The following is an 11,443-nucleotide window of genomic DNA, read 5'->3' on the forward strand; positions in this document are numbered from 1 at the left end:
AACATAAAAATCGGTGATTATAGGAATTATAGTTTATGGATATATCAAAACGATAGGAACACTCGACGTCGGGTCGACGGTCCTTGCAGGGATTGTAAACTCAATTTTGAGGGGCGACATGTGCTTTGCGCTTCGGGCCGAGGTGAAAGCGCTTGAACGGTTGAAGAAAAAAGAGGGAGGAGAAGAGGAGAGGAGGAGACAGGGTAAGTGAGCGCAAGTGGCCACTGTTGTAGAAGACGCTTCAGGAGTTCACTATGAGCTCTGTATCAGCTTCCCGGTGTTTGGATCTGTGCGTCGTTTTGTTCCTGCTGCCCCCGTTTACCTCCGCGAACCGGATTATGGCAGAGATACCGGACCTCCAGAGTTCCCTCACCGTCACCGGTAAAACAAGTAAACCACACTTTTAAAATTTGTGCACGAGTCAGGTGGCCACGAGGGACAGTATTCTAGTGCAGGATAATCCTCATCATTTTGCACACTTTTTTTCTTGGCAAAATGTACATAACAAGGGAGCCTAAGTAAGTACAGTATTTGACAATGCAGGTTTTTTTTTTGTTTTTTTTTTTTTTAAAAAGCACGTTTTATCCTCATGCTGGCAGCCAGATGGCAATCATTTAAGCTGCAGACTCAAGAGGGTTTATCAAGCTGCCCACATTCATGTGGCAAAGTCCATCTGTAGCTGCCTGCTGTGCTACATATAATTGTGGGTTTACCTGAACAATTCTTCATTTAGATGCTGTTTTGCCAACCACATGGCACACTTACCCATTACTAGGGAGCTGACGCCTATGCTCTTTAACTTTTTGATCAAATGTGTTCAAGTAACTTTTGTAAAATATGTGAACACTGTGCCAACAGATCAAGTCCAGAATGTGGTCATATTTATCCACACGTCCATACATGAGTGATTTAAGGACGCCAGGTCCACTTAAAAGGCCTATAATGTATTCAGCATGCTAAGAGTATAAAGTCAGGTGAATACTTTATTTATCTACCCTTATCTATAGACAGTAAGGCTATGATAAATCATTTTATAACATAGTAATCTACATACACAAGGCCATATTAATGTTTATTAACATACAGCATCTTCACCAAATATAATGACATGTTTTATATATATACAGTGCCAGTTTAATAGGTACACCTAGTGAAAACTAAAGCAGTCTAATACATAGTCCTGCACTAAATCCCCCTTCATGATCTGTAAAATGTTCAGTTTATGTTTGGAACAGTTTGAGAGAGGTGTTGATTCAACAGTATGATCACTGTAGTTTGTGGTGCCTTTAAACTGCATTAAATTAAACACAAATGTGTTTATATAATTTAGCCTGGTCTCACCAGTGAAATGGAGTGGTAAAAATAATAGGAACATGTATCAGTACAACACAATATAATTAATCAGCACAACCAGCGGCAGCCTCCGTAATGAGCACACAGTTGAATCAACAGCTCTGTAACTGCAAACTGAATATTACAACCTTTGTGAAGCTAACTTTTATTGCAGGTCTGGTGCTTTAGACTACATTAGATTTAGCTCAGTGTCCCTAATAAACTGGTAAATGCGGTTTGGGTTTTCACAGTAGAAAACTTTGTAAAAATATTGCTCTATAAAGCTGTACTTCAAACTTTCACCCTGTCTCTTGCTGACATACACTCAAACATCCCGCCAATACATTTGCATGCTGTTGCCACAGCGACAGCAGCATAGTAAATGAGCGTTTGTGTTTTGTTGCAGGGCTCGGGGTGAAGGAGCATTCACAGATTGTTGCCCAGCACAATAGACTGCGCAGCAGGGTCAAACCTATGGCAGCGAACATGGAAAAAATGGTTTGTGGCCCTTATTGTGTGTCTTCTGTGCATATTTGATTGGTGCTTTTGCTAAATGTGAGTTTAACATTATCCTTTTGTTCACAATCATGGTTCATGTTTCACGAACCTGATAGTCATACCAAAGTTTAGTCTACCTGTGCAACCCACTGTTTTCTAAATTACCAGTTGGTTACTACTGAATCTGTCCCTTCAGTAGCAAACTTAACCAATATGCTTTTGCACTCAAACAAGTTTGCCGCTTCCATTACAATATTATTGTAAGTCGCTTTGGATAAAAGCGTCAGCTAAATGAAATGTAATGTAATGTAATTGCAAGATCCAGAGAAAACCAGTGATGATGATGATGATGATATTGTGAGTCGTACTGATCGGACATGAGTAAGGATGTGAGAAGCTGATGATGTGAATGACAGCAAAGTCCAGAGTTGTTTCACTGATTTTTTTGTGTGTTCCTTTTCAAAAGTGAAACGACGAAACAAAGACATGAATAACAAAGGTTTTTGGTTGAGCTGTCTCCCTCTGCAGTGTTGATATTGTCAGCAGTGTGAAATAGTATGTTGGTGAATCGTTTGTTCTGCTCTGCTGCTGGCTGAGCGATAGTGTCAACCATTAGAATGAAGCCCAAATCAATTAGAGTCCTGTGAGGGTCAAATGACATCAATTAATCTTATTTTTGACGAATAAGACGAAAATTAATTTGTTTTGTTAATGATCAACACAGTTAGAATCCTGAGATCTATGTATACATGTGAAAAAACAGAGTCGTTACTGAATGTCCAGCAATTCTTGATATTAAATATCGACTCAGGTTTTCCAAATATCATTAACTGCTAAACAGCAGAGCTAAATTGTCTGCCTATCTTACTCCATCTATTGCTTTGCCATACAGTACTTTTCTGCACAACTGTCTTGTCTGCATGTGATTGTGACCAAGACGTAATGACGGATTGAAACTCACAATGCATTAGATACCCTCTGGGCCTAATATGAGATTTGTGCTCGGACAAACTGTCACTTTGTCATAGATTACATCCTTAAAACCACCCATTGCCCCTTTTCTTCGACTGCTCTCCAGCCTCAGAGAACTGTTCTCAACTGATAAGGCAGTAATGAGAAAAAGAGGATGTGGATAATCATGCTGCATTCACAACTCTGGTATTACAGGTAATTTCCCCGTGAAAACCCTCAAGAGGAATCTTTGCCGAGCTGAAGAGGCATATTAAAGAGCTTTACTGATAAACGTTAAAAGGCTCAAGGCCTCAGCTGTGTTTGTGAAGATCTGAATGAGGGTTGGGGTTTTTTTCCACTCAGGAATGAACCAGTAAGCATTGTGGTGAGATTGTGTTGAAGTGATTATTATATAGTCCTTTAGGCTTTGCTTCAGGATGAGATAAAATACCAATGTTTCAAGAATGAATGAGGCTCCTCATTTTCTCATCCAGCATCCTGTCGGCAGGTTTTCTTTGAGCTCTTTAGACTAAAAAGTTTTATGAGGTCGTACCATCGCTCACGGAGATAGAAATTAAAGTTTAGTATTCACTTCTGATATGGAAATCATGACCTCTATTTGTAAGATTTGATCTCACTAATGTCTCTTAAAACATCTCGAATCCCCGACACCTTGTCTTAATGTAGTTAAGTGTGGAAGTGTAAAACATTAGAGGGAAATACGCTGCCTCATTAATTTAACTAATACAACATGCATTGATATAGCAGCTGTTCAAAGGAAGCAGAAGAGAGTACAAACACACATCGTTCATTCTCCTGGTGAGACGTTCATATAGCGCAGTTGATACGACATGACGTGCTTTCAAATTAAATATCTTAGAGTGAAATATCACCTGGTGACCTCACACCCCTCTGGTGGCATCAGAGACTTTAGCTGGCTGCCATCAGAGAGCACAGGGTACAGTTACCTTGAGGGGCCTCAGTCTTTTTACGCCCCACGTTAGTGTCATACCCACGACATGATGTCTGTCTTCAAAACTCTGTCAGTTGTTGGAGAGACATTAGATTACTTGGGTGTTACTTCTTTACTAGACTGCACAGACTTGAATGTCACAAGAAGGACAGGAACAGAAATACAAGCAGAAAGCAGGACTGAAGATAAGAAAAAGGTTGTGGATGCTTTTCTTCTTTGACTTAAGTCAGATTTGTAACTAAACCCTGCAACTCAAAACCAGGTGCCTGCTTGTAGGTTTAGGAGTGCCTCACTTCAGAGAGACAGTCAAGAAGACACAACATGAGATTAAGACACCTCCAGTTACCTGGTGCCACACACTCAGACAAAACTATTTCATTCGCTCGATCTGCAAATCTGCAACTCTCCTCATGTCGTTGCCTGTCCTTGTAGTGAAGGCACTTGTAGAGTGATGTGTGGAAACCTGTTGTTTATTTGAATCGCCATCTGAAGTGTTTATACCAGTTTGGAACACAATGAATATCAGTCTGTGTTTGTTTGCCCTGTCATGGACTGTCAGCCTGCCTGAAGTGGCTCGCTGCCTTTTGCATCCTACAATTGGCTCTGACGATTACGAGCATCTAAAGAAAATCACTCCTACATGATTAGGAACGATCCTCATGTCAAAGAGGTTTTTATTTTCATCCAGTCTTATATCAGTATCTACAAAGCACAATGACTGATTTTATTTCCTTTTGCTAAATATTGATGTAGTTTCTGATTACAATTAAATGTCTTCAGATTTCCTTCAGTTGAAGACAAACAAATATGTTCAGGACATTTGCTAGAGAAGTCTGAAAGACCCAAAGCACATGACCTTTGATGAGAACGCCTGTCAACTTCCACTATCAATGGTCAAGTCTGCCAGAAGTGTACATTATAAATACCATATGAGATAAACTGTCATTGAACTGGACCCTAATGCTGATAGCGGAGGAGTTTGACACTTAATTTTCTCAAACTTAAACAGTTTATTCAGAAGACAGATAAGAGCTTCTGCTCAGTTGTAAGTTTCTTTCAGAAGGCCAGAGAAAACCAATGTTAAAAATGAAAACCATGTATGTTTCTAAATAATGATAATGTCTTTATCCACAGGAGTGGAACGAGAAGTTGGCTATACATGCAAAGGAGAGGGCTGCATTGTGTCCCACAGAGCCTTCCCTTCAGCCCTCCTCATCTTTCAGTCATCTCGGCTGGAACACACACCTTTCTGTTCACGGCGTCATCTCGTTCTCTGACATCATTGACTCCTGGTTTGAGGAGGGAAACGATTTTCTCTACCTGAGTGGGCGGTGTAGAGAGAATGCCACGTGTCAACACTACACACAGGTACGGAGACGGTACAAATCATATTTACATGTTTACATGGAGTCTTACACATATAAAAACATACTTATACTAATGTTGTCTCCCTAAACCTTCTGTTGTTGTGTAGCTGGTCTGGGCTACTTCAAGTCAAGTGGGCTGTGCCAGCCAGCAGTGTCTGAGAAATGGAGACCTCTGTGAGACGTTTGTCTGCGCGTATTACCCGGGGTAACAAACACCTTTTTTTCTCCAAAAATGAGAACGTTATATCTATCTGAGAAAAGTATAAACAGCAGGTGCATGGTCCATTTTAGACTAAATGCAAACAGACAGTTTCACCTGCCCTCGAGTCAGATTGTGTGTCTGTCAGTGTTCTGCAGTGTATCTTTGTGTTGCTGCAGGGGTAACTGGGAGGTGAATGGTCGACTGGTGACGCCCTATAAGTCGGGGCTGTCCTGCTCTCTGTGCACCTCCTCCATGTCTGGCTGTTTTAGACTGTGGGACCATGTAGGTGGACTTTGTGGTAAGACCGAACACACACACACACACACACACACACACACACACACACACACACACACACACACACACACACACACACACACACACACACACACACACACACACACACACACACACTGTACAGTTGTTTTGTTTTAAAAAGTCCGATGTAATATTTCCAGATGTTCATTTTTCAGCCTTCATGTTTGTGTTTGTTATCAGAGATTCCAAAGAACCCCTGTCGTATGAGTTGTGGTCAACACGGCCATCTTAACATCTCATCCTGCAAATGCAAGTGTGACGTAGGGTTCACCGGACGCTTCTGCCAGGGTACAAGTCATCAAGTGTCAATACTGCATATATGGCCATCAATCCCCATTAAACTGGTTCGATTTTGTGTATCTGAATATACAACGAGAAAAAAAAAAGACTTCACTGAGCTAATGTCTGTTTTTCAGTTCGGTGCAGTGTGCAGTGCGTACACGGTCATTTCAGAGAGGAAGAATGCTCTTGCTTGTGTGATGTTGGCTATGGTGGTGCTGAGTGTGCAGGTAAGTGCTTTAATATATGCCTCTTTGTCCTTTCATATACCCTAGCAAGTCCAACTCTGCAGATTGGCCTCAATCTTCAATATACAGAATACACAGACACACACTTAATGAGGAAGTCAATCTGGTTGCTGCTTCATCCTTAATGGATGCAAGTTTAATGACGTGGTAAAAGCACTCAACCTGACTTGTTTAAGGTTTCATTAAAGACCAATTGTGCAGATATGAAATTTACACAATATATCAATTGGAAGAGGCACAGTTTGAAACCTTTAATTAGTCAGTTTACATTGTTTCATGCATTCATATCTTCTACAAATTATTGAGTTGATATACGTTTTTTCCATTCGGAGTCTCAAACATTAATCTGCAAATTTCATCCGTGCTTTCAACTGAAAAGATTTAAAAGATTATATATTTTTTTAAAGTCTGTTCCTTCAACTTGGGCCAAAATGGATGGCGAGTATCAATATTCTTAGATTTTTCTGGCGGCTCTTGTCCCAACAGAGAAGGTGCAGTTTCCCTTCCACAGCTGTGATGTGATGATAGACGGAACCTGCTTCATGGTGTCGTCAGAAGCAGACACCTACTACGGAGCCAAAAGTCACTGTCAGGTGAGAGACAGGTGTGTGTTCCCCACTGAGCGAGTGGGACAACCTCTACAATCATAGGGCATTGTATTAACATCATCATTCAGAGACTTTCCCTGCTGTCACTATGCACTTTTCCTTGTTTCAAAACCAACAGGAACTGGGGGGGATTCTAGCTCAAATCCACAGTCAGAAGGTTCAGGACATCCTGGCATTTTATATGAGTCAGCTGGAGACGAGCAATGAGGTCGCCAATGCTGACTTTGAAACACGGAACTTCTGGATCGGTATAATCTTTAACGCGGTCATAAATAGCATAATGATCTCTGACAGTGAATAACACTACCAGATTACGTTGGTGTTGTTTAGACCAGACTTACTTCTAGGTGGAGGAAGTGGAGATGGTGCATGGATAAAACAGCAATGTCTTTCCTCCACAGGTTTGACATATAAGCCTCCGAAAGACTTGTTTCGCTGGGACACAGGAGAGATCCCTAATTTCAGCAGCTTTGCCTTTGGGCAACCTGACAACCAAGGGTAAGAATCACATTTAGTAACACTGATTAGCTACTGCAGAGTGCTACATAAACAGAAACAGCTGACTCCAATGAACCGAAACAAACAAATAGAAAATTAAAAAAAAAAAAACACTTCCCCTGAAAGACAGAAAATGTCACTGTATGAGTTTCAGAATTTTCTTTCCACTTTTCGCCTGAAATATGTGAGTCTCAGATTACTGCAAATAAAGTATTTGTTTTCATCTTTAAATTAAATACAGTTTTAAACTAACTGACAAGGAAGCGTCAGTGATGTTGGTTGACATGCATCCTTCACTATGACCACCAGATGTCTCTCTATTTCTGTCTGTGTCTCCATCTATCTATATACTTCTCCTCTCCCACACTCTTTGTGTTTCCAACACATCTCACTGAGGCAACAGTGAATTGAATCACAATGTTTAGTTTATACCGTCGACACAGCCACAGTAAAGGTTTGTTTCCATCCCAGCTACTATAAAAAAATGTGTCTGCTGGTCGACATGCATAAAGCAGAAGCACTGCTTTAGACCAACACATTGTCTGAAAACCTTTTAGAATTGTATTTCTTCATCCAAAATTTCCAATCAGGTCGGTACCTTTCAGTAAACTCTCCATGCTGGTCAAACTCTACATGTGCTGTAACTCACAGCTTCTCTTTCTCTGTCCAGTTTTGGGAACTGCGTAGAGCTGCAGGCATTAAGTGCTTTCAACTGGAATGACCAGCGCTGTAAAACACGGAACAGATACATTTGCCAGCATGGTAAGGCTCCTTCAGGGAGAGGCTGAATGAAAGTGTGGACGGGTTGAAGGTGAAGTTCTCTTTTACACAACGGGCCTCCATGTCTCATCGAGAGGACTTTCCTGCTTTGGGCAGTTGTGCTAACCACTAAGTGCTACTACACAAATCTGATGTTGAGAACATGAAATATGTTCTGACTTTGTCTGTAGAGATTTGGGCACAAAACATTTTGTTTTAGAACACCTGTGTCTCTTTCCTATGAAATTCATACACATTTTGAGTTAGAACTGTTTTCCGGCTATCTTTTATTGTCCTGATTTGTAAGACATTTTCTAACAGTGGTTTTGAAAAGTGCTTTATAATGAGGTTTTTATTTGGCTGCTTCTCATCAACTAAAGCAGCATGTTCACAGTTGACCTGCAAGGGAGACTGGCTTGTCCTCTTATGTTTGGCATTATACTATTTGTCCAGCAGCAGTTGCTTTGAAGCAGAAAAGAACCAGATTTTGGGCTTCATGGTGAAACACATCTATTTCCACAAAGCCCCCATAGGACTAATACAACGGGACTCAGTACATCAACCTATTCTTTTGTAATTGATACCTTTTGGACATTTTTTAACCTTTACATGAGATGACAGTAAAGATTTTACTGTGATATTCCAGTTAATGGTCGAAATGTTATCCCCTAAGCCACGTGGTACAAGGGATCCCTTCACATTACAAAGAGCGATTTGATTCCATGTTTAATATAAAACTATCACTACATGCAGCTCTATAATGTTTTGTATTTGTTTGGGTAGTAAAATTACTGTTTTCTCTTTTTTTAAGTGTTAAAGCTGACGGCTGTTTGGAATTTAAATTGTCAGTCCCTCCACCTGCTGTGACCTACTCTGTCCAGGCAATTAGTGTTAGCTATTTCACAGCCTCTGTCACTGGTAACTGCTGCAGGGTGAAGTGTAAAATGTTAATCCAGTGTGTCCCGTAATGATGTGAAAACAACACTGAAATTGCCATGTGATCCTGCCCACACATTTAAACATGCTTCTCACTCTAAATCAATGGCACTCAGTGCCCGCCATCAAGAGCCTGTGAGCAATCAATATACGTCAGCTCCACAAAGGGCCACAGTGTTTAGAAACACACATACCACTTACATTGATTGTGAGGAATGAGATGGTGGCAGATGCTTAGTTTTGCCCACTTAAGTGTGTCCTTTCAAGTGTCTGGTGTGTAATCAGGTATTGATCACTCGTAGCTGAATGAGGATCTACTCTCAATGTTTTCAACGTTACTAAGACGTCATTTTTATAACCTGCTTTTTGAAGACCTCTCCCTCTTTGTAGGTTGTGTAGAACATGTGTAGATCATGATCATGAGAGGGCTTGATTATTGTATTGAATCAGTGGTACTTACTGCTGAAGTAGTATGAAGATCTAATTGATGTGAATATTCTTCTCAAGTCAATGATTCTCTCACCTTCCTCTCAAAATAAAAGCAGAATTTCACTGATGCAACAAAAAACTCAAGTGCATAAATTCACCTAATTATAAGTGCACAGAGCCCTGCAGCCCAGCACACTAATTTCCAGCCATCGTTCCTGTGTTGTGTTAATTGGTAATAAAATGATAAGTGGATATAAGACAGCCTCAGGCAGACACTAACCTATGTTTCTCCAGAGCACTGTCTCTGCATGTGTGTGTGTGTGTGTGTGTGTGTGTGTGTGTGTGTGTGTGTATTTCCATATGCATGAAAAGGAATCCACAGTTTTAGTCTTTAATGTCACGTTAACAGTTTCTTCAGTCATCAGTAGAAGGATAATTGGTGATTTTTGACTCGAGCCCCATTTTCTCACACAATTCATTGTTTCTTTTATTACAGTGTGCTTGTGCTCAAAATGCTACATTTCCTACATTTTTGCAGATCTCTAATGTTCATATATATGTATATGTGTACTTCACAGCTGCTCGGCACATTGCCCAGTGGGAAGATGGCAGGTGACCTGGATTCCTCCAAGGGGTTAATAGGTTGCATGCTGGTTGGGACGATGACCACTGCTGTTGTTGTAGGTTTTGTCAGTCCTTGTACATGGATCAATATAGTGTAGATGTACTGTATATACTGTACATGTTTTAACGTTGAATGTAAATTTTGTATAATTAAATAGTTGTATGCTACTTAGAAATTTAGCTGTTTATTCTTTGCATATATCTTCAGAATGAACCGTTAATAAATAGAATAAAAAGCCCTGACATTTTCTGCCATCCAGCACTGCTCCTTCTTCTTATATTTTCTCCATCCTTGTGTGCCCTGGAAATTGATTTGAAAAGGATGTTTGAGCTCTGTTAATATTGCTTGCTGGAAAAAAAAAAAAAAAAAGGGAAGACCTTTTATTATGTTTATTTATTATATTATGATGGAGAATTCCATTGCAACCACAACATTTGTCCAAGAAGAGTTTAATAATATATATTCAGATTTGTTGTATGTTCTGTACATGTTAAAGTAACAGTGCCCGATGGTGCACACTACATGATGAATGTAGATGTCTTTTTTTTTTTTTTTTTTTTTTTTTTTTTTAAATCTATTTGTTATTAGTTTATCAGAGTTTTTCAGAATAGTTACTGTATACAATTGTATTGTTCATTCTTATTTTTCTTAAAAGTAAAAGGTATTTTTTTTATACTCTTTGTTTTTAGTCATGCTCGTGGTCAGTTGTTGTCAATTGATCCACCACTTTGGTTCAGGCTAAAAATATCACCAAAATGGATTCTTATGTAATTTTGACTCAAATGATTCATTATTTCAAGAAAATATGCCTACATTCGATTTTGGCGAGCCCCTGACTTCTAGCGCCACCATGAGGTGCCACACATGATAAATCCAATGAGTTTTCCTCTAGCTCCACTATGAGGTTCTCATTTGAATTTGGGCACATTTATTTCATGATGAAAATTGTAACAACTTTAGTGTTACTATAATTTCTTCCCTAACACCTGGCAGTTTTCTTCACTGTGATTATAGTCTGGAAACCCTGTTTGCATTAACGTTCACTCACCTACTCTGAATTGTGGACCAATCATTGACCAGTGGGATGATGTTGAGGTTGAGCATTTTTTTTTCTAAATGTAGTTGCAGCGGTGGTGAAGTTTTGGCGCATACCTATTGGCTACATCTACTCCAATAGTTTCAACATTAACCTGAGGTCTACGCCCAGTAGGATACAACGACTGCAAACGATTCACTGTGGAGCACATCCAGGCCCATATATTCACGCAGTGAATTTTGTTTGGTAACACCAGGCTATCAGGCACCTCCATCAAGTCAAAATTCTAATTTGTTAAGTAATTCAGGACCAATGTGGTTTATGACCACATAACTGGAGAACTAATAATATTTCCATGGGCTTCAGCTGTACGTTATGTTTGGA

At 39.9% G+C, this 11,443-nt stretch overlaps 1 protein-coding gene across 1 annotated transcript; it reads left to right on the top strand.

Moving 5' to 3' along the window:
* The first annotated feature begins 321 nt into the window (after positions 1-321).
* LOC138618090 (C-type lectin domain family 18 member A-like) lies at positions 322-10,177 on the top strand. Its single transcript, XM_069693596.1, has 12 exons — positions 322-381; positions 1,739-1,830; positions 4,889-5,122; positions 5,229-5,326; positions 5,500-5,621; positions 5,822-5,929; positions 6,058-6,150; positions 6,655-6,761; positions 6,895-7,024; positions 7,178-7,274; positions 7,945-8,036; positions 9,977-10,177. Exons 1-12 carry the CDS (start codon positions 339-341, stop codon positions 10,012-10,014), a joined length of 1,254 nt encoding a protein of 417 aa, XP_069549697.1. The 5' UTR covers positions 322-338; the 3' UTR covers positions 10,015-10,177.
* Positions 10,178-11,443: the final 1,266 nt, after the last annotated feature.

The sequence above is a fragment of the Brachyistius frenatus genome, unplaced genomic scaffold, assembly GCF_029030835.1.
Source record: "Brachyistius frenatus isolate BFR_SWC_R1_liver_20210118 unplaced genomic scaffold, ASM2903083v1 Contig_15, whole genome shotgun sequence".
NCBI lineage: Eukaryota > Metazoa > Chordata > Actinopteri > Embiotocidae > Brachyistius > Brachyistius frenatus.